Below are 24,045 nucleotides of genomic sequence, written 5' to 3' on the forward strand. Positions count from 1 at the left end.
TGCTGTAGATGTGCTGGGAGAGGAAAACATGCCTTACTGCACAGCTGACCCAACTACTCCCCATCACGGGTCAGAAAGCCTTATTCTGTGATTAGGCAAAATTAAGTAAACAAGGTGAAAGGATTTTTAAAAGTAGGTTAAATAAAACAACCTGTTATTAGAGGAAAAACAAAACAACTAGCCACATAAATTCATAAATGAAACACTGAAAGCAAGACTGACAACTACAGTGTCCGTCTGAGTCCACGTCACCCTTTATTACGTTATAGTCACTGCAGTATTTGATCAACATTCACAAGTTTTCCTGTTTCTCCCTCAGACTGCAGCAAGTTCTTTCCTGTTTATAACAGAATTCAACTCTGCAAATGGTTTAAGTCAACTTTTTGCACCTTGAATTTACAAACCACTGAGTGTTAAAATTGCCTGAAAACCATTTAATTTTTATTGAAAGCTGTACTCCAAACCCAAACCTTCAAAACAGAAAAGCTGTTTCAAACAAATTTGTACAAATATCATGATACCAGTGTTTTAAAGATAACCCACAGACAATTATAAAAAGGCAACTATTATACAAAAGAATTGTATGGCAAATCTTTTTTATAAAATCTTTTATAAATAAACTTGCTTCATGATAGAAGATAAAAATTAAATCTACCCTAAAAATACATAATTGCTCAGAAGACGGGTCGAGTGCTTTTGAAATCATGTTGCTTCTTTGAAAAATGAAATTTTAATTGGGCAACAAATACCACATCATACCCACTCACTCAAGCCTTCTCACCTCTGGGTATGGAAACCTTCTTACGGGTTTTACTTTTGGTAACCACCTTAGTAAACATAAAACACTAGCTGCTTCAACACTGGACTTGTAAAGTGCACTAGGTGTAAGACAGCAATAGTGCCAAATTCACTTAGCAGGTCTTTAAGGGACTTGGTGTCACCAACTGGGCAAAAAAACAACATTATAGTTTTCTGTTCAGATTTTATTTGAAATCTAATTCAAATTGTCAAAGCTACAAAAGAGGGGAAGACATCTGTATTATGTGTCTAAGTCACAACATCCTAAAACAAAATACTACTACTGCCAGCAGATCCATTGTACACATTTCTGATGAAATTCATTAGCACAATAAAAATTTCATCTTGAGAAACAGCCACAACAAAAGTAATTTATACAATATAAAACAATGACAGGTCTACAGATGCAGTTACTCATGAGTTTACACATGCATTCACAAACAAACAAACAAACAAACAAACCCAGGAATGCTCTTTCATTAGAATTTTGTTTTTGTGTGTGTGGTTTTTTTTTTTTATTAAAAAAACAAACAAAAAACAAACAGACCATTCAGGCACAAAACAAACTTGCATTTCCAATAAGTGACAGTATCTTAAAAATATATGTCAGTGTTTGTTTTTCTTTGACTTTTTATGAGACCTGTGTGGAGACCGGGACTGGGATCTGGATTTCTTTCCTGATTTCTTAGGCGACCTAGACCGAGACCGCCTAGACCTTTTAGGCGTCCTTGAACCAGATGGCGACCTGAAGAAACAAACAAATAAGAACATTTGAGTACTTGCCTTCCAAAACTGCTTACATTCTTATATGGCTTAAAATAAACTTCAAGTGGGCATATAAGCCACTAATAAAAGAGCAAACTCAAATTTACTCTTACTGTAAACACACACAGATTTATTTTGCACTTACCATTCATGTGTAAATCACACATGATATAAAAAGTCAGATTTCTGAACTTTACTACCGCTCTACTCCGCTCTACTGAGAGTGTGTATCTTTAATAAGCTCCCTAAGTAACTAATACCCCCAAAATTTGAACCTGTAATCCACAAGATAAAGTTCAAGGTGGGAACTAAGGCATTCACACAACTTTAAAAGCACAGAAGCTGTGCATTCTGTAATTTTGTGTGTGGGGGGATTTCTTACTCAAGGTCATTTAAAACAACATAATTTGTTGTTTTTGAGACAGGGTCTCCCAGGTAGTGGGCTTAATGGCACCTGCCACCACATCTCACCCCAGTAATTTTGCTAAGTTTTGTTCATGAAGATTTTCCAAATAAAAAAATATATACACACACATACATATGAGTATGTGTAGTCTTGAAGAGGAGAAAGTCATCTATTACATAAAGACTGCAAAGAAAATGGTTACAATAATGAAATATTAGCATATATATTCAGGTGCAGCTCAAGAAAATTTCCCTCTGTAATATCAAATATATTTATGAACTACTTTTGTGGAATTAAAAGGCTTAAATAAAAGTATGAAAGTGTGTATTGAAGAGATGATCTAAATAGTATTCTATTTCCTTACCCACATACTTACTTCTGTGGGGAAGAGGTATTCCTTCTCTTCAGCTTTGACAAAATCTAAGGCTATTTATTACCCAGAAACAAAGATCAGAATGGAAAGTAACACCCCATCCCCAACAGTGGACATGAAAATCCTCGGCCAGCCTCTAACTGCTAGACTTCTTCTATACCTGAACTATGACAAAAACTGGAGTAGGAGCAAAAGAGATAATCCAAAACAATAATTTCTCTGGTTTTTTTGAAATCTTAACAAAAAGGGTAGGGGGCAACCACATCCTCTCCAAAGCTTGTAGAACACTGGTGACTGACCTGTAGCTAAGGGTGAGTTGCTCTTACCTTTTGGCTTTCTTGCTAGCATCTCTAGGAGAGTCTTTGTGAGATGACCTGGACCGGGAGCTTTCTTTATGAGATCTTTCTGACCGTTCTGAACGTTCTGATTTTGGAGACGGGGACTTCACTCGCCTGCCACTGCTACTCCGAGACGGGCTGGGAGAAGCACTGTGCCGTCTTTTCCTACAAGACACAGCACATAAACTCCATAAGTGACAACAAAGACTTAAGTATTCATTTTCATTTTTTACTGAATTAGCTACAAATGTTTCCCAGCTTACAATAACTTAACTCTCACTATTCATGCTAGTACTATTTTCCAGCAATAGTCAATGTCCTTTATTTTATAAACAAGTAAGTTTATGGGCAAAAGACAGTTTGCCCCCCCCCCCCAAAAATGAATTCAATTCATTTTTTTTCTGTAAAAAAGAGATCACTAGGAAGATGAAGAAAGTCTGGATAACAATGAAGTTTTTTTTTATGCTAACTTCTTAATGTGGTACTTTTACTGAACTTAGATGACCAATTAACTGGCTGTAGGTGAAGTAGAAGGGAAGAACTGAGAAGTAGAAGTGTTTTAACAGGTGGAGCAATTGGGTGAAAGATACATGGGGATTATTTGAACTATTCTTATAACTTTTGTGAAACCGAAATTGCATCAAAATAATAAGACAAAAAGGAGGCATTTCTTTGTTAACCAACCTGTACAATTTTGCTTTTAACAAGTATGGACAGAGTGATTGTGACAGGTTTCTCATTTGCAACCATTGGTTTTTACAACGTGGAAAACTTTGATCCTATTCACTGAAGCAACTGCTTCGCTACACTAGACATTTAAGAACTATAGAAGTAAGAACCTGGTCCAGGGAGGTGGTTCAGCAAGTAAGAACTCTTAACCTAAGTTTGACCCTTTGGAACCTACATGGCAGGAGAACCAACTCCCACAGTTCTCTTCTGACCTCCACAAGATGAGGGCAGATATATGCCCTAAAGAATAACACACACACTAAACAAATAAAATAAAAAGTAAATAAAAACTCAAAGAGGAAAAACTGGAACCAAGAACTTAACATGATGAGCAAGCCACTATGGCTTCTATACAATCTTCTTTCATGACGGGAAAAGATGCTTCCAGTGGAGTCGAGAGGCAAATAGAACAAGTTGTTTTGTAAGCCGTGGGGTTGATACCCAATAGTGTAATTGAATTCCTGCAATGAATTAATGCTAAGGATACCATATGAACCAAGTAAAGAGATGATGTCCTAATTAGTTAAGCCAAAAGGCAACTGCCACTCTCTCAGTTAATTCTGCCTCCTACAGGCAGAAGCCAAGTATGTTTACTATGAAAAGGCACTTCCAATTTGTGGCTACTTATGACAGAAACACTTTAAAACCTAACAGCACTCCCAATCTGAAACAAAGCAGAGTAACTACGACACGCCATACCTTTCTTTTCTTGTTGGAGTACATTCATCTTTCTCCTTCTTGTCTTTGGATCGGGATTCCAATTTTTCTTTATCTTTTTTGTCTCTTTCTCGTTCTCTTTCTAACTCTTTCTCCTTTTCCTGTTTTGTTTTTTAAAAGAAAATAATTATTTTTAAAAAATGTCAGTCTAGGCTATTCTATGTATCTAATCAGTTTCTCTAAATAGTAAGATATGATTTTCATTTTCGGAAAATATCTAGCCATTTCTTATATACCACATCATCATCATCGTCCCTGTTAGCAGCAAAATATTTCCTGAGTGCTCATCTCAGCCCAGACAAGAGTGACAATCTTCCGAATACTGAGTCACTCTGTGACCCTTCACCACACCGTCACTCTCAGTCTAGACACGGAAGCACAATGACCATGCCACACCATTAAGTCAGGAACTCAGTCTAAGAGCTGCTATCCCTTCATCCCTACCACATTAAAATAAGGGAAGGAGGTAGAGAGGGAGGGAGAGAGAAGTAGAAGGGGAGGGAGGGAGAGGAAGCAGAAGGGAGGGAGATGGGGAGGGTAAGGAAGGAAGAAATGAATCAGGAAAAGCTAGCAAGCAACATAACTGACCTTCCCATCACAGATTTCAAGAACCTAGTTATAAAAGCAATTCTGCCTGTATACAGCAGGTTCACTTAATAAAACACTCTTGCCAAAGACTTTATTATAAGTAATGATAAAAGGAAATTTAATCCTTACTTATAAACTAATTATATAATGATATAAACCAGAAAAATAACTTTATTCCTAACTGTCCTAACTGTCATTTCTCAATAAAATTCTAATTTCTATTAATAACAGAATAGTTAAAGTAGTGGCTAAAGATACTGAACCAACTTAGTTCTTTAGTAGCAGAAATAGAATTTATTTATAATCGGCATGCATCAAAAATGTTATATAACTGCTGCTTCCTATTTTTAAAAAGAAATTCTTATAACTAACCACTGGCAAACCCTTTCACAGAGGCAGACCAAAATTACTTTGTCTTGTGGGTATAAATAACCCTTGTAACAATGGCTCAACTGCACTGCTGCAATAAGAGGACCACACGGACAATACCTAGGTCAAGATACATAGCTGTGTTCTAGTAAACTTTATTTACAAACTGACAGAGATCATAGTTAACTGACCTTCAGCATATGCCTTCTAAAACCACAATCTTGTCTCCAATTAACACTCGTGGGATATAGAAGACTAAACTAGCAACTGACATATCTTTTAGTTTGTAGTCACTGAGATTCAGTGACTTCATGTAATCTTCAATGCAGACTATAACCAGTTACCATCACCAAAGGGACTCAAAAGGGTACAGACAACTAGTACCATTTTAAAAATAATCTCATTTATCCTTTTCCCAAGTACATCACAGAATATAAATCCAAAGAGATACAAAGGAGACCAACTTCTTAATGATACTCAGTATACACTTACATGAATGAAGATAAAATTATTTCTTGATTGACTATCCATTTTATAGAAACAATACTACAATTAATCTATTTTAAACATTCTGATTTAAAACTACAGAGCAACAATGATTGACTATACATTTTATAAAAACTATACTACAATTAATCTATTTTAAACATTCTGATTTAAAACTTACAGAGCAACAATAATAGCAATCCTACCTATGACCCATCAAGAGAAAACTCCAGTGGCACACAGCAGCGATGGCATAGGATTCCAGTCAGCACAGCTGTCCAGTCACTTCACTAGGCAGCTCCCTCCCACCATTTCTGTACCTATAAGCTCCTAGGGATGCCTTTTTCTTGTTTGATACTGTTACTATCACTGTAATGATGGCCAAGGTACAGGACAAAAAAATAGCAATTCCAAAGGAAGTCCTGGGCATTTCCATAGTTACCACATGGGGTTCTAGTTCTAGTGCTCTGTACACCCCTAATTCACTGAACCTAAAAAGCCCAGCACTCCCTGATGCCATAAGTATTCTACCCCTTACTACACCTTCCCAACAGCAGGACTTTCCAGCCCTCATCTTCACCTTCATTCATGTTACTTCCTAGGACTCCCGGTTCTTACTAGCATCAATGCAATGTCTTCCCATAGGATTTTCCAGTTAAGAAAGCACATTCTTAGCAAGATTAGATAGTTCATGGGTAGTGCCCAGAATAAAATATTTCTAACCATCATTCAATATTTAGACATTAAAGACTATTGTTTGCAATGTACTTCCCTTTAGTATGCTATGACCCTAATAGTCTACAGATAGGTAGGTAACTGTGGAAACGCTATTACTGAATAACATATTCCTTACTCGTTGCAACAATTTATCTCTGTAGTGCTCGACTTGTTCCTGGAAGCTCTGGCCTGGTTTTTTAGGTCTCTTTCCAGATTCCAATTCATCTTGAAACTTCATAACTTTGAGCTGTAAGATAAGACATTTTTAATAAGAATTTTCTAGAACACTTTCTCAAGTACTGCTTTTCTCCTACAGCAAAGCAGTGACCGGTTAGGACTCAGTCAAACTATAACCACAATAGAAAGTCTGTTAAACAAACCCTCTACACAAAATTCAAGCCATCAAACACAAACACAATATTCTCAACCTGGAGAGGATTAAACCATAGACTGTTCTACATCCTTAAGAACATACCTGTTAACCTAACCGTACCAGTGAATTTGATATCTAGTTCTCCAAATCAGAAAAAAAAAGTGAGTACAGGCAAGCACACTTGGAGCAAGATTTAAGAGTCAGCAAGACATAAACAGAAAACAGGTTAAAAGCAACAAGAAAAACAATGGTGGTGTTCTAGTTACAGCTCCTTAGAACAACATACACAGCTGCATGATATGAAAGCTCCACTCTATTTACAGCAGTGTAACCACGGACCATCAAAACACAGGTTAAACCATATTCAGATTGTACCTTTCAAGAAGAGTAAATACTGTTTTAAGATCAGAATTTCTTGCTCCATTTCTTAAAATGTATCCCTTGGAATATCCATTGTCTGTATTCTGTCAACTACATTTTAAATAAACGCTGATTGGCCAGTAGCCAGGCAAGAAGTATAGATGGGACAACCAGACAGGAAGTAGAGGTGGGTTAAGGAGAACAGGAGAATTCTGGGAAGAGGAAAGCCTATTTCTCTGCAGTTGTGAGCCCGCCACAGAAGAAGCAAGATGTGAATGCCTCGCTAAAAAAGGTATTCTTGTCTATGACTAGCATAGACAAGAATAATGGGCTAATATAAGTTATAAGAGTTAATAAGAAGCCTGAGCTAATGGGCTAATCAATTTATAGTTCATGTAGACCTCTGTGTGATTTCTTTGGGACTTAACGATCGCGGGAACGGGGCAGGACAGAAACTTCAGACAACAATACCCTAAGCTATTTTTATGATGTTTCCTGTAGCATGCTAGTAGACCACTTACATATTCATTCTAATATTTCTGGCTAATTCTATGCAAAAAAATCACAGATTCATACACACTTGCAATGGGTAGCAATCTGAAAGCCTACACCCACCATCACAACTCCCCTCAGAAAAATCCAAATATGTAAAATCAGTAACAGAAAAAGACAATATAAGAAAAAATGAGACTAATGTCACATTTTATTCTGAAGATTTAAATATTTTGACCAACCCTTACTCTCAGAGACAAAGTCTTACAATCTATTCCAGGCTGGTCTCAAACTGGTGACCCTGACCTTCCCGGTGCTGTGATTATAGGTATGCATCACCTTGCCTGAGTAAAACTTTTACAATTCTGTAAAAACTACTAAAAAAGATAAACGTGTGCCAGCGAGATGGCTCAGTGGGTAAAGGTGCCTGCTGCCACATCTGATGACCTGTTCCATCCCAGGGACCCACATGCTGAAAAGAGAGATCCAGTTGTTTTGACTTCCATTTGACTGCTGTGATATGCGCATGCGACACATAAAATAATAAACGTAATTTTAAAACTTTTTGAAGAGAATAAACTCATGATAAAACTTAAAGTAAGACACTAGGGTTGGAAGGATGGCTCACTGAGAAGATAAAGTGTCATGTGAGCCTGACCACCTGAGTTCAACCCCAGCAGCCATGTTTACCTGGATCTGTAATGCTAGTACTCCTACATGGCACAGACATGACAGAGTCACTGGGAAGTCTGCAGGTCACTTATCCTGGAGCATAAAGAATGGCAGAAATAGTAAGACCTGCCGCAGCAAGGAATAAGAGAACGGACTCCTGAAATTGTCCTGACTTCCACACAATGCACCTACTCTCTCCTCCTCCCACCACATCCCCTAGACAGACATACACCCACACATGCACACACACAGACACACATACACACTACAAAATTACTAAAATAAAAACTGTGAAAGCTTCCAGGAGCTTAAATATCCATGAAAATTTAAAAGGTAACAGTAGTCTCCCCTTCAACTAAGGGAAGGAAAGTGATGGGGAGCAGCACACGGACATCCCAGTAAAGAGAGCGTCTTAGCAGGCTAATATCTCACTCTACTTTATGTGTAGATATGCATTTGAACAGACTATATACTTAGTAAGGCATTTAGGAAATGAAGCCTATGCATTGGAAAAAGGTTCTAATCCTCTCCCTGCCCCACAAGTTAAAGAAGTATTGTCACAAAGTCTGAATTCATGACTGTATCTTCTAAATTCTTTGATTTTGTCCTTTTACTACCTAGTTCACTTCCATAGCAGTTTTATAAACAAGAGACTTAAGATTCTCTCCATCTTTTCCTTCAAACAAATCTTAAAATTAGTCTTTACACTTTTCATGTCTTAATGAATTATACATTTTAAAAGACGTCAGACACCAAATTGAGAGAAAAAGCAGGATGATGTAAATGCCTGAATTCACTACTGTATGACTCCTCCTCTAACCAAATTCTGTTGCATAGACTATAAAATGTTGGTAACTGGCTTAAAAACTAAGTTAAACAATAAACTGAATGTTTTGTTTTGAATAATAACTCAGTTCTTATTCCTTAGAGTGGCCAGCACCCTTGGTTTCTTTTTTGTTTTGTTTTTGTTTTTTGTTTTTCTTATAGTCTCTTACTGAAACCAGGAGCTCAACAATTAGAACAGGCTGGGTGACCAGGGAACTCTGCAACTTCTGCCTTATCCTCTCTGGTGATGCAACATCGCATGCACAGTACCAAGCCCGTATATTTACATGTGTTCTTGGAATCTAACTCAGGTCTTCAAATTTGCATGGTGAGCTCTGTAGAGACTGCACTGTCTTCCAGCCTATTTTATTTTGAGACAGAGTCTCACTATGCAGCCAAGCTAGAATCAAACTTGTAATCCCTGATCTCTGCCTTTTGAGTGCAAGGATCATAGGCATCAGCCACCACATTTGACTAAAATTATTATTTGAAATCATTATAAAATCCCACCTTAAGAGTTTCTGACACTAGGACCTAACTAAGGCCCAAACACAAGTTAAGATACCCATAAAAAAAAAAAAAAAATGACCACACTTCTCAACACAAAGGGAAACAGTCAGTGCAGATGCTACCCTGAGACAACAACCAGGCTCACATTCTCACTCCAACAGTCTTTTGTTAGGGACAAGCAGTAAAGGTTCCCCACCACCAAAGACTCCTTGGTCTTTGGCTTCCAGCATTCTACTCCCCATCCTCTGTTGACAGAACCTGGAAAAGCAAGCAGCACAGGAAAGATAGTACTAGCCTATCTTGTCAGCACAATACATGGTTATAGGTTTACATGTGTTTTTGTAGAGAATATTAGTATTGGAAAGCCACACGTCCATTGTTTGGGTTGTTTTTTTATTAATCACTGGTTTAAGGTTCAGCTGTTAGGCATTTTTATAAAGACACCACATTTGAGGAAAGAAGAAAAACTAGTATAAAACACAGTATATAGTAAAACTACCTAGAGAAACTAATTTAGAACTGTATCCTTTACTTAACAGTTCTCTAATAAAAGCACTGGATTTTAAGACCCCAAACTGATACTCAAAGGGACAGGGAAGCAAGGTAAGAAAGCATGGAAACAAAGTTTGTGAGACTTGAGTTTTGATTAATCTGCTACCCACTGTGAAACCAGTCCATGACTTAAATGTCCCAGAGTAACAGTGGAGAAGAATTTAGGTACTATCAAGATGAAGATCTACCTGCCTTTTAAACCTAGGATTTGGTTTATTTTCCAAATTCTGAGATAGGTGAGTATTATGAGAGCTGGAGAGATAATGAGTGAAATTTTAACAAAGGGATAGGTAGCAGACTATAAAAGATCACATACAGTGCACACACACAATATACACCACATATATACAAAACTTGAAAATAATAATGCTCATAAAACCCAGCTAACAAAGATACATTATGTGGTTTTCTTCTTTTTATATTAATAAGGAAACAGAACATTCTAAAAGAAGAATTAGGTAGTCTGTATTGGCATTTTTTAACATTTGTATGAGCGCAGACATGCCATGGCAATTCATGTGGAGGTCTGATTAGGATCTGTCCCTCCACCATGTATGTCATAACCATCAAACCCAGGCCATCAGCTTGGTGGTAAGCACCTATTCCCACTGAGTCATCCCCCTCCCCCAAGTTACAATACTGACATTGTAACTCCAATTATCAAGAAAATGTATTTTTATTGAATGCAGTCTTTTCTACACCCTACTCCCCAGTCCTGAGGATTGAACCACCAGTCTTTTACATGCTAAAACAACTACCCTAGCAGAGAACCACATGCCTCCTTCTCCACGCCCCCCACCAGACACCCAGTGTTGCTTTCTTTCTAATTTGAAAGTCTATCCAGGCTGTTCTTGAGCGCTCTAGGTAGCCCAGGTAAGTCTCGATTCATCCCCTTCCTGACCCAGGCTCCCAAGAGTCTGAGGTTACAAGCATGCACCACCATGTATAGCTCATTTTTACTCTTAGCAGCTATGCCAAATTAGGAAGAGATGCTCAGGAAGACAGAGGGAGTAGTAAGTTACAAAAGTGTCACAGAAGAAAAAGGTCCAATAGTGTGTTCACCTCTACACAACACCCCATTCCCCTAAAATTGTTAAGAGAACAAAGGAGTGTCCTATGGAGAAATTAATTAAATTACTAACTAAAAGCTTATCTCTACGTACTAACTAGAATCATGCTGATTTTGCACAGGGTTAAAACAAAATGTTTTCTTTGGTTTGGTCACTAGGGAAAGAGGTAGTGGGAAAGAATACGCCTCCAGTGATTATGTAGAAAAGTAAAAAGGAGATCTTCAAAATACAGCATGTATCATAAAAACTAAGATGCTGGCACATAGCAGGCATTCCACATTACTATTAAGTGGGTACTATGGATTGAGGACTCACATATTCTTTTCAAGTTCTAGACTAACTGACCATTTTGCTGGGAAAGTTTACCACCCTGAACACTCAATAATGCTTTTCTCCTCATGAGGTCCTGTCCCTCCCTGAGGATCTATAACAGTTAAAGGTTCTCACATGAAGGAGAGACTTCCCTGTAAATAAGCTCTTACCACTTAAGATCCCAAAGTAAACCTTATGAAAATTCATTGGGAGACGCACACATTCCAAGCACTGACTGACTGACTGATAGACAGACAGACAGACAGACAGACACAGACACACACACACACACACACACACACAAAATCACCAGTCATGAAAGTGTAAGATTGGTTGGAAACAAGAAGAGGCTCAATGGAAGTGTGGGGAGTGGAGGGGGCAAAAGAGGATAATGGGAGCTGAATATGATCAAAATACATTAAATCAATGCATGAGAATGTCATAAAACTCATTATATAGTTAATATATGCTAATAGAAACCATTTATTTTAAACTTCCCCAAATGCTTCTCTCCAACAAGTCCAAGCAGCCTGAGATACAAAACAAACAGCATTGTAAAAAAGAAAGGAGTAAGAGAGGAGGGCACAGTTTGCCTGAGATAGTTTGGGTTTGCCCACCTATTTTTTTTCTTAATGTTAAGACTCAGGCAATGTATACACTATACCCTATCATAAAACCTTTCAAAGAAACCACTATAATTAATAAAATGTAAACCTAAATTCAATGTGTCAGAAAATATTTTATTTTTACCTAGTTATATATGGTATGCATTCAAAATCGAATGGCTTTTCCTACTCCTTAGAAGTAGGCTTCTCAGAGGCTCTCCTGTATGCCATGTATTCAAACAGAGAACAAAATATACACATACACATCCAAATAAAATCATAAGAGATAAGCACGACGGGAAACAAATCTAGAGAGAAAAACAAGGCTAGCGTTGAGCAAAAGGGATACTTGAACTAAGAGGCAATGTTAACTCGTTTCCAAGCATAAAGAATGCTGTGCCAAGAGGAAGCTGACTTGGTGTTGAACGTTAAAAACCACTAAAGTAGTTTTCATTTGAATGCAATACAAACCTCAATTTCACGAAGCTTAGCTCGTTTTTCTTCACTCATTTCAGAGTATTTAGAGAACTTAGACTCAGTCATTTCTTCTCTGACAGGGTTAGAATACAAATGATGCTCTTCTGATTTGGAACTCTGAGTGTCTTCTTCATCTTCACTTTCTTCTTCTTGACTTTGGAAACAGAATACACTGCACGTCACAGCAGGGCAACAAAATACTGTATTTTACAGTTTGGGTATTTGTTTCTCATTGTCCTGGAACTTAAATGATACTGCAGAACAACAAAAACATTTTCTGCAAGTATTTGGTCAAATAATATTTTAGACAGTTATGAAAAACGTATCCTTCTGCAGAGAAAGTTGAGTTTCAATATAATATAATCATGCTTTTAATAAATTCTGAGGTAATGTTATCAGTGTGCTTTTCATTCTGCAACAGTCATCCAAGGAAATAAAATGAAAAACAAATGAGTGAGTGTTACATACACCTCAGTTCAGTAAACTCATGAAGGCTTGTGCATAAAAAGCCCAATGTTTAGCCCTCCTTCTGCAGAGTATACTCTAGACAATACATGATTTTGTCACACTCACCATAAAAACACGTAAGGGCCTCAATCCAACACATAAGGACCCCACCTGATTAGCACATTATACTAAAGCACCATATAAAGTTTGAGCATTAAAAAACTTCACCTAATATTATAGCTGATCCTGAAAGCTAACTCTTTATTCAGCTCTTGTTTTATTTATGTTTATAAAGTCTGTACTTTCTTTTATTTTATATTCATTTATTTACATCTATGAATATTTTGCCTGAATGTGTGTATATGTACCATGTGCATGCCTGCTGCCCATGGCCATCAGGAGAGGGTTTTAGAACCCCTGGAAATGAGTTAAGAATGGTTGTGGCCGGGTGGTGGTGGCACACGCCTTTAATCCCAGCACTCGGGAGGCAGAGGCAGGTGGATCTCTGAGTTCGAGACCAGCCTGGTCTACAAGAGCTAGTTCCAGGACAGGCTCTAGAAACTACAGGGAAACCCTGTCTCGAAAAAAAACCAAAAAACCAAAAAAAAAAAAAAAAGAATGGTTGTGAAACTCAATGCAGGTACTAGGAATCAAATCCAGGTCCTCTTCAAAAGTAACAAGTGCTATTAACCTCTGAGTCCTAGCTACCTGCTAAACTTTTATAAAAAAAATGGAATTTCAAAATTCTAAATCTGTACCAAATTCATTACAAATGCTACTATTTTTAGCATTTCATTCCATCTGCTACAAGTACTAATTTTAAACTCCACCTCAACTAAAAATGTAATAGTTTATTATTATATGAAGCAGCCCTCAGCAAAAAGACATTTCTGATCCAGCCACTAGAGAGTAGTAGTGAGCTGTAAGAAATGCTGAAGGACCAGGAAGCTTTGTGCAAATCGGTATTCCTCATCTGCACAAGCCTATGCTTATATTAACATGGGAGTTCTAAGAAAAATTAAAACCATGAATTCTACTTCAACTGACCCATGTTTCTAGCAATGATTACTTCAACATCAATACTAAAATATACTCATACAGTAACACAAAAATCAATTTTATGCCCCTAATGCTTTCAGAAAATGAACCTAACAATGTATCTGGCATCTCTGATGAACTTTCTACCCTTCACTGTAAATTGAAGAATTATTTGATCAGTACAGTATATAGTTATGCTCATATTTGAGATGTTGCTAATGTCAGAGTCATGAATATAAAAGTCAACAAAAACAGTTTCAAAGCAAACTAACTTGAATCATTCACACTATTATTCTTCAGTTCCTGAGACCTACTGCCACTGGATTGCCACACTTCTACTTTCTAATCATTACCAACTTACTCAGTCACACCAACAGAACTGTCAGTTTCCCCATGCCATCAAACTGTCTACAAACTACGGGCTGAGCACACTTCCTCGCTAGCCATCAGTCCAGTCCCTTTACCAAGTACATACAAATGCACATTCTGTGCTGGGACAACAAAAATATTTTCTTCTCCCATCTGAGAATAAAAGATTATAGTTTTTACAGAACAAAAAGTTCTTCCCAGAATAATCTTGATAGCAATTGTTCCTATTGCAAAACTCAATTATTCAAAGCAATGACTTTAAAAAGTATGAAGCTTCATAAAACTTATCATACAAACTTTACATTCTTACTACCACAATGTTAAAAGCAAAAATACTTCTGATGATTGCAAAAGAGAAAACGATCAAAAATCATCATTTCTTTATACTCATAAAGCCCACTTATTCTTACCTCTTCTGACATATTTTCATTTAAAATAACAAAATAGTTCTTAGCAATGCACTAGTCAAAAGAAAAGGAGTATAATCTTCCCACTTAACATTTTAAAAAATCACCTTTTTGTGGATCCAAAACAATATTTGATGACAAAGATTTGAAACAAATACAACAGATGAAATAATAGCTACAAGGCAGAAATGTATAGCCTCGGTTAGAAAACCCATCCATGTGAAACCTAGTGCAAAGACCAGAGACCAAAGTTCTTTATTCACTGGAAAAAAAAAAAAAAATGAAGACTAAAGGTGATTCTCTCACAAAGATTCGAAGGTGTAGTTATCCTCTTCACTATTATTTCAACTATAACTGTCAGTAAGAAAAAGGGGGTGTATATGTGCTGGGAACCGTGTGTGTGTGAAACTTAGATTCTTACTTTTGGTTTTCTTCTTCTTCTGATTCTTCATGCTGGTCAAATAGCTCCCACTTAGAAGTTGTCACAGCTGCAGAGGGAAAGGTAAATTAGCATTCTGCTACAGCACAGTAGAAGCCCAGCTTTAGAGCTGAAAGTTTATATTACAGAAGCTTTTATCTTCATCTTATTTTTTCATGTACTATACATCTTTTCTCATACCTACACTATCTATGCAAATTCAGAAATGATTAAAAGCACTGTCTGTATTGCTATGGTGAATGGCATGACTTATTTTATCACATCAACAAATACTAACAGACGGGTCCCAGTAAGTGTAAAGAGAAAGGCAAATGTAAACGAGATCTAAGAATCACTATGGGAGGTCAACACTCAGTTTCTAAAACAGATTTCCAAATGGATGCTGCTTCCCATCTACACTTTCTATAGAAACACCTCGGCCTGAAATGGTTATCATGATTTCTCTAATTGTACTCTCAAAGCTTCCAAATTGCAAGATCTAAAACAATTACTACAGGAGTAGTAAATCAATGAATTTCATTGAAATTCAATAAAGTCCAGTGAATGCTTATGACAGGCATGGTAGCACTGACTCTGAAGGTTGAAAACAAAGGTTTTACATACAGAGAAAATATACATAGGCAAATACAAAGGCACCAATAATTATTGTAAGAACTCAATTTTCTTCCCCCCTCAGCAAGCGCTGGGGATTCAACCCAGTGCCTTACACATGCTTAGGCAAGTACACTCACTACCAGTGAATACACCACTATCCCAGTACGCAACTGCAAAAAGCTCAGTATTTGATTTACTCACCTTGTGCTTCTAATTCAGATTCATCTACAGCCTCCCATTTTGATGGGGCAACTTTAAATATGGGTTCATTCTTCTTAGAGTCTTCAGTTGCATCCACTATTGAAAAGATCAGCTATATATTAGGGGATGACTCAAACGAATGGGCTTATCAAAAAGCTACTAAAAGTAAGTCCACATGTAGGAAAACACTGACAGCATCAAGGATTATAATTAACATATTTTTTTGCTTCAGACCCAATTTTAAGCAGTGCAAAGCTTTCTTTTACCCATAACAGACACAACCCAAGACCTCTAGTAAATGCCTGAGCCTATGAACACCTCAGAATTATGCTAACTGTTTTCTTATCCACACATAAACAAGGCACAGTAAAAAAGTAATAGAAACAATCATGGATGTACTCTGATACCTAAAACTTATGAATTTTTTTGGAACTGTCCATTTAATATTTGTAGACCAAAGTTAGCAGTGGGTAATTTTAAGCATGAATAGCAAGGCAGAAAATGGGCATAGAGGAATTACTGCACAGAAAATCAGGTAAAACACTTTAAGCATATGGAGCTGAGAGGAAGAAAAATAAGTAACACTTAAATCATTTTCTAAACTAACTAAAATGCCATACTTTGTCAACACTTTAATGTAATTTTTAGACAGGAGAAGAGACAACACTGAGCATCTGACATCATGACTATAATCAAACACAAAATGTTGCCCATAGCTTTAAGACAACTGAGACAGGGGGCTGGAGAGATGGCTCAGTGGTTAAGAGCATTATCTGCTCTTCCAAAGGTCCTGGGTTCAATTCCCAGCAACCACATGGTGGCTCACAACCATCTGTAATGAGGTCTAGTGCCCTCTTCTGGCCCTCAGGCATACACACAGACAGAATATTGTATACATAATAAATAAATATTTTTAAAAAAAGACAACTGAGACAAAAGAGGAAACCTGCTATTATTATAGAAGACTGGCAGTCTTAAAAAAGAAAGATGACTATAAGAAAGCCCTTTCCTTGCCACAGTGAAACATATTGCTAGATATCTGAGTTTCAAAATGTCAGAAAAGTAACTTGACACAGTCAGAAACTAAAACATTTCTCCAGAACATCATATGTGAAATTAAAGCATTCTGGCAATTAAACCTCTTAGTCTTAAATGTTTGAAATTGGAACTTACAAGGCACTCCATCCAGATCATCATCAAGACTTTTTATAGGGACTCCATCAAGATCATCAATGGGCGTAGCATCGATGGGAATCCCATCCACATCTTCTAGAGGCGCACCATCAAGCTCTTCCTCAATGGGAGCACCATCAAGATCATCTGGGACATCCTACAGAAACATGCACTACTGTAGTATTTTTTTGACTTGCTTAAGTCTCTCACTATTAGATTAACAAAATCCAATACTAATCAATGTGGCTGGAGCCAGACACAATGTAAACACACACTTTACTGTCCAGGCAAAGCAGCAATTATCTATACGTTTATATCTAATATGTACTAAGCGCTGTTATTGGTGCCAGGCAGCATGTGATGCAAGGATGAACAAAGTCAGGTCTGGTTCTTCAGTCAAAGAACTTAGTAAAGGCTTTTGTTGTTTAGAAAAGAACAGAGCAATAGATCAAAAGGGTGCATCACCATCTTATTACACTATAATAATTAAATTTTACTTAAAGAAGTCAGAAAGTACCCTGAAGTTACACTTAGACTGAGATCTGGTAACACAAGGTCCAGGAAGCACGTGTGCAAAGAACAGAGGCAGGAAGAACACTGCACCTGAAGAAACTAAGACAAGAGTTGAAGAAGATGGCAGAAGGAGTCAGGGAAATCTACGAAGGAAGAGAAAAACATCCTGGAAAAGAACAGAATCAAATACGTGTGCAGCTCAAAGTGTAGTCAAAAGCAATTTACTAACCTCACTAAAGGGTATTGCATACTGAGCCCTCAAATGCGGCTTCTCAGTAACACTACTACTGCAAAACCCCAAAAGGACAGCCAAACCTACAGGTGCACAGGCTACACCACAGCAACAGGAGAAAGAGGAAAGTCAAAGACTGCCCAAAGATCCTAAGTCCTTTACTAGGAAACTCAGATATTGATATAAATTAAAAGTCAGAAGAAACTTTGCCAAGTTTTCTTGTAAAACTAATGAATGATACAAACCAGGCCCTAAAGAAGAGTCAGCAGAGAGAAAAATTGTTAAGAAAGTTAACAATATGGATTTAAAAAATTAAAAATGAAAGCCTCAATGAATCAAATAAAATTACAGTAGTGAGTCAGCAAGACGGTATGGCAAGTGAGACACTTGCATCTAGGCTTCACAATCCGAGTTCAATCCCTGGACAAAGTAAGGTGAGCAAGAGAGGTTGACGAATGCTGATACGGCTTCTGGCCTCTCTTCGTGAACTATGGCAACTACACGCCCACCCACACTATAAAGTTAAAAAGCTTTTAAAAAAAATAAATTTTAAAAAAAAGGAGGTTGGTTTTTTGGTTTTTTTTTGTTTTGTTTTGTTTTTTAGTTGTAGGGGGGGCAGACTGGGGAGAGGGCTCAATGATAAAGAACACCTGCTCTTCCAAGAAACTCTGGGTTCAATTCTCAGCACACACAAGGTGGCTCACAACCATCAGCAATTTCAATTCCAGGGGATCTGATCCTTTTGTCTGATCTCCATGGGCACCACCAGGCATGCATGTGGTACACACGCACACATGCAGACAAAACACACATATGCATATAAATCTAAAGCAAAACAAAACAGTAGGAAGTATCACCAATACTCAACCAAACAGAACAAAGAATGTCAGGTATGGAGGACAAAGTGGATGAAATATTGACTCAAATATCATTAAGGAAAACAAATGAATAAACGATCAAGACCATAAACATCCAAGAACTCCAGGATATGGCCAAGAGGTCAAACCTAATCATCCCTGGGATGTAGAACAAATTGAGATAAGCACTAAAAATACAAGGGATTAATGGATTCAGTAAAATTTAGGAGTAGCAAATTTCACAAATACAGAAATTTTGAAACACAAAAGGTACTTGGAACCCCAACATGGTCAAGACAATAAAATACAAAGCAAAGTAGCAATAGGTAAGGGGAACATGCCAACTAAATCCACAAAGGCAGAAGCAGAGTAATATCTCTCAGCAACCCCAATTTAGGAGAGTAGAGAATGATATAAATCAAGTTCTGAAAGTAAACAACTGCCAACCATGCTATATCTGTCTTTTAAAACAGCAAATCTGTTTTTTAAACACTAAGAAATAAGAACATTTCAAGATAAGCATAAACCAAGGTAGTTCACAAGCACCATACCAGCACTGCAAAAGATATTTAAATGCTATATACAAAAAAAGAAGACAGTCTCAATCACAAGCACCAAGAATGAAAAAAATTTCAGGAAAGGATGAATAAACAAAGAAAAGATAGGAAAGAATTCATCATATCTAACCTGATAAACCAGCAAACCCTGCTCCTAACAGGGGAAAAACTCAAGAACAATAAAACAGAACAATGAACAATTAGGATTATAACAATTAGGAAACCTTTCTCAATAATAACCTTAAACATGAATGACCTCAACTCACCAACAGAGAGATTCATGTGTTACTACCAGAAATGAAAATGAAAGATTTATAACCATTTAGGAGGGAAAAAGGAAGAGAATGATGAACACAATTTGGTACCATCAGGCTGCATGATGTATGTTTACTTTTTAAGCTAACTTTAGAAGTTTTTATACAGAGATAATCCCCAACTCTTGATGGCTTGACTTACACTTTTTAAAAGTTTGCAACAGTGAAAGACAATACACATTCAGTAGTAACTGTACTTCAAAATTTGATCTTTTCTTAGGGTAGTGATACAGTGTGATGTTTTCATGATGTTGGGCAGTGGCACTTAGTTATGGTACCAGTCAACCATCTGATCATGTGGACAAACAATATCTAGTGTTTCGTTGCCATCATTTTTAAATACAGGTCTTCTGTAAGTTAAATGAGATACTAAATACTTTCTTTTAAACTGGGTTTCCTGTTAGATCATTTTAGCCTAGCTATAGGCTAATTTAAGCTCTATGAGATATTCAAAGTAGGCTAGGCTAAGCGGTCAGGTTCAGTCATATAGGTACAAGTATTCAATGTATCTTTAACTTAATAAAATTTATTTAGTTTATGAAGAACCCCTTGTAAGTTGAGGGGCTTCTGTGTATTATCTATATTCTACTAATAGATCACAGATCTCTTCATGCTAGAAAAAAAAAACCACCATCACATAAGAACATAACAATGAAATGAATATCCCTGTCATATCTCACATTGACTCCTAGGTTATTTAATGGAAAACAGAGGCACTTTTCACAAATAAATGTTATATATGTACATACCTCCCTTTCCCCAGAACAATTTTTAAGTACAGAATACCTACCTCTGTTTCCTTTTCTTCAATAATATTTACAAGTCCTAAGAAAATATTTTGAAGTTTGATCAAAAATGGCTCTGGGTAGATTGCCCAATCTTCCCATGCTCTGAAGCAAGTCATTACCCGTTGCTAAATAAACAGAAAACAGACAGTCAATGACAGCTGAGGTAGTATGTCCCAAATTCAGTTCATGAGGATAACCAATGTGATTTGCTGAATTTTCCTTTAAGTTGCTAGATCATTTTTCTTCAAATTAAAAAAATAATTATATATGTCATTTCCAAACTTTTTAAAGCAACGCTATAGAATAAAGACCTAAAAGACCTAAAGAATAAAGACCTAAAAATACTTGGGGGGGTACCACTTGTTTTTTAAATAAGACTCTTATGTTGTCTGTAGTGAATGTGAGCCACATTCTAAAACACAATTATCACAGTGCCTTCTGATAACTAGAAACCAAAGCAATCAAACTTTACCCTGAATGCATTTTGACCCAAAGATGTCTTGTTTAACACTATTCTTTACCTTTCCTATACTTTTCTATGAAGTATAACTTATAATCAAAATATAAGACTAAAAAAATTAATGGATTTGTTTGAATACTGTAGTGATTTAAATAGGTATAGCCCCCATAAGACTCATGTATTTGAATGCTTGGCACACAGGAAGTGGTATTATGGCCTTTTGGAGAAAGTGTGTCACTATAGAGGCAGGCTTTGAGGCCTTCTATGCTCAAGTTATGTCCAATGTAACACAAGTCTCCTTCAGCTGCCTGCACATCAAGACACAGAACTCTCAGCTCCTTCTTCAGCTCTTTCTTCTGCCTGCAAGCCACCATGCTTCCAGATGATAATGGACTAAATCTCTGAAACTATAAGCCAGGACGAATTAAATAATTTCCTTTCTAAGAGTTGCTATAATCATGGTACTTCTTCACAGCAATAAAACCTTAACTAAGACCAATATCTACATAATGAGGTCATGGGACAGCTTCCCAAACTAAAGAAATTTCTCAATGAAGTCTTCCCACAACAGTATATTCATTTATTCAATTACTACCTTGGGTGGGAAGAGCTTTGACTGGCCTTTTCCTAACATTGGTCTATAGCTTAAAGTTAAGGCTATTGATTTTTCTTTTAAGAGGTTATTTAAAACAAAAAAAATGAATAGGTTTTTTTTCCTTCAAAGCAGCTCATTAAAATTATTCCCAGCCTGTCTTACACCTGTACTCATGATTTAAACAAGAACAGTGTCCAGCACTCCTCATACTCCAAGAAATTTTAAATCTTCCACACAACTTCTGAAGATCAAATTTCCAGATCATTATCAAGGACATTCTCAAGCCACCTTATGCTCTCACGACTGCACAGCTAATGGTGGTTAGCGTCATGCACCCATCTGCAAACTGGGAAACCAGGGGTGTCTACTCTATTTCTATCGAGTTCTGCACCCAGACTCTGCTGTGAGGAACTGTGTCTCAAACGGCACTCTGCTTTCATAATGACGAACTTCACACTAGGGTACAGAGGGGCCTTTCTGCTCTGGTGACAATCTGTGGTAGGTGGCCAAAAAAATCTAATGAGTCTTCCTATTTTCTGGGGAAGGGAATACAGGCCAATGCTTCAAACCACCCTGAGATTCTGGAAGAAGTGGTTGGCTGCTGCCTTCCATGCTGTTCCAGATCCTCATCCCAGCTCTAGCACGGTACCTCAGCAGACACAAGGTCAAGTGGCCCCTCCAGGCCCCATGCCACAGTAGGTGGGGCCACACATGACAACCATCTGCTATATTGAAGCTATCAATGCCCTGAAGATACTTTCTACACAACCATGAATAACCAAAACGCATGTTCCTAATCCAGACAATTTATATATACCATTATAAAACACATGGTCTTCTGAATGTTCTGTGAGGAGGAAAAAAAATCAATATTAAAAATATTTAAATAAGACTTGAGGACCGAGTTCAGCTCCCAGCACCTACATCAATTGGTTCACAATTCTCTGTAACTCTGACTCCAGGGGGATCCTACACCTCTGACCTGGATACGCACCTGCACACATGTACACATATCCATACAGAAACACATACACATAATTAAAACTAATAAATCATTAAAGAAAAAAATTTAAACTAAGAATATTTAAATAATTAAAATAAAACTAAAAACTGTCTGACAATATAATATTTTAAAGAACTTTGAAGCACAATTTCAAAAAGACCAAGTCTTAAATATTTTATTTGTCTTACATTCTCTTATAGCCCTCTAATGCCCTCCTCCTCTATGACACACCAGGGCAAAAACAATAAAATATACATACCTTAAAATTTTCAGATTGTAAATGGCCTTGAATTGTACGATAAGTAGCATTGAGGTCTGAAAATATCTGACATAGCTTTGTTTCAAAACTGAAATTCAAACAATACATTCTTTAAAATAGAATTTGTTTAAAAACTCACATTCTCTTCAGCCTGCTAGCCAATGAAAACCTCTTCTGGTCTTAGGGATAAAGCAAATTAAGGAATGTAAAATACCAGTGTCCTTTAGCAAGCAATTTTATATCTAGGATGAATTTAGCCATCTGTCTCTCCTCTTTTGTGTCATACAATAGCAAACTTAAAAGTTAAGTGATGTATAGAAGGAAAAAAAAGTATTAGCAGAATTAAAAACTGGGCTCTCTTCCTGATCCCATTCCCTCTCTCACCTGCACAAGTACTCACAGACACATATGCATACATACCTAGTACAGGCTAACCTAGCACTTGTTATGTAGCCAAGGATAACCCTGAACTTATCCTCCCACCTCAACATTCCAAGTGATAGACACATACCACCTCATCTGATTTTATATAGTGCTAAGGACCAAACCCAAGAGTTTGGGGGCACACCAGGCAAGCACTCTACAAAATGCACTCCACCCATCCCTAGGTCATGACTTGTGGTTTCAAAGGATCACCTGGACAGAGAACAGACTGGGGGGATAGAAGAAAAACCAGTTAGGAGACTACTGCTGTAATTCAGATGAGACAATGGGAACACAGGCCAGCAGCCAGGAAAGTGGTGTCAGTCAGCTTCTGGATAGATTATAAAATATGTTTTTATCAATAAATAGTGTTATGGATAAGGTATGGTGTTAAAAAGAAAGGGGAGTCTGAGAGATTTCAAAGAGCTAAAAAGACTAAAATGCAAATCAGTCACCAATTTCTTCCTCACTATATAGCTTAGTTAGGATGACTTCAAGAGCTGCTGATCCTCCTGCCTCTGCCTCTGGACTGCCAGGATCATAGTGTGCACTACCGGTTTTAGGTGGTGCTGGAGATCAAACCCAGGGCTTCTTCATGTCAGGCAAGCACACAACCCTGAGTTACAATTCCCAGCCCGGGCCACAATTTTGAATTTCCTTTTAGAGTCAATTCCTTTCCCTGAGCCTGACTATTTAATAAACACAGACAGATGGGGAGCTCTGTGGAACTAAAGATTTACCTATGAATTACAATGCCCATTACAACTCCCTCCTGCTTTAGAAAACAAGAACAAGGAAAATCAATGAACAGAGCAGACAAGACAGCTAAGAGCACTAAGGTT

General features: G+C 37.2%; 1 protein-coding gene across 7 annotated transcripts in view; it reads right to left on the minus strand.

The window, feature by feature from the left end:
- Positions 1 to 419: 419 nt before the first annotated feature.
- Positions 420 to 24,045, minus strand: part of LOC119809031 (U2 snRNP associated SURP domain containing) — a 55,256-nt gene continuing 31,630 nt past the window's right edge. For all 7 annotated transcript variants that reach the window (XM_038321692.2, XM_038321693.2, XM_038321696.2 and 4 more), the window contains 10 exons: positions 22,781 to 22,868; positions 20,466 to 20,588; positions 17,203 to 17,359; positions 16,030 to 16,125; positions 15,217 to 15,283; positions 12,529 to 12,688; positions 6,423 to 6,533; positions 4,109 to 4,227; positions 2,669 to 2,845; positions 420 to 1,543 (listed from right to left, as the gene is read on the minus strand). In XM_038321692.2, the coding sequence (XP_038177620.1) occupies positions 1,405 to 1,543; positions 2,669 to 2,845; positions 4,109 to 4,227; positions 6,423 to 6,533; positions 12,529 to 12,688; positions 15,217 to 15,283; positions 16,030 to 16,125; positions 17,203 to 17,359; positions 20,466 to 20,588; positions 22,781 to 22,868 (1,237 nt within the window). In that variant the 3' untranslated portion in view covers positions 420 to 1,404. The remainder of the gene's footprint in view (positions 1,544 to 2,668; positions 2,846 to 4,108; positions 4,228 to 6,422; positions 6,534 to 12,528; positions 12,689 to 15,216; positions 15,284 to 16,029; positions 16,126 to 17,202; positions 17,360 to 20,465; positions 20,589 to 22,780; positions 22,869 to 24,045) is intronic.

Source organism: Arvicola amphibius, chromosome 3 (assembly GCF_903992535.2).
Source record: "Arvicola amphibius chromosome 3, mArvAmp1.2, whole genome shotgun sequence".
In the NCBI taxonomy this organism is placed as follows: Eukaryota; Metazoa; Chordata; class Mammalia; order Rodentia; family Cricetidae; genus Arvicola; species Arvicola amphibius.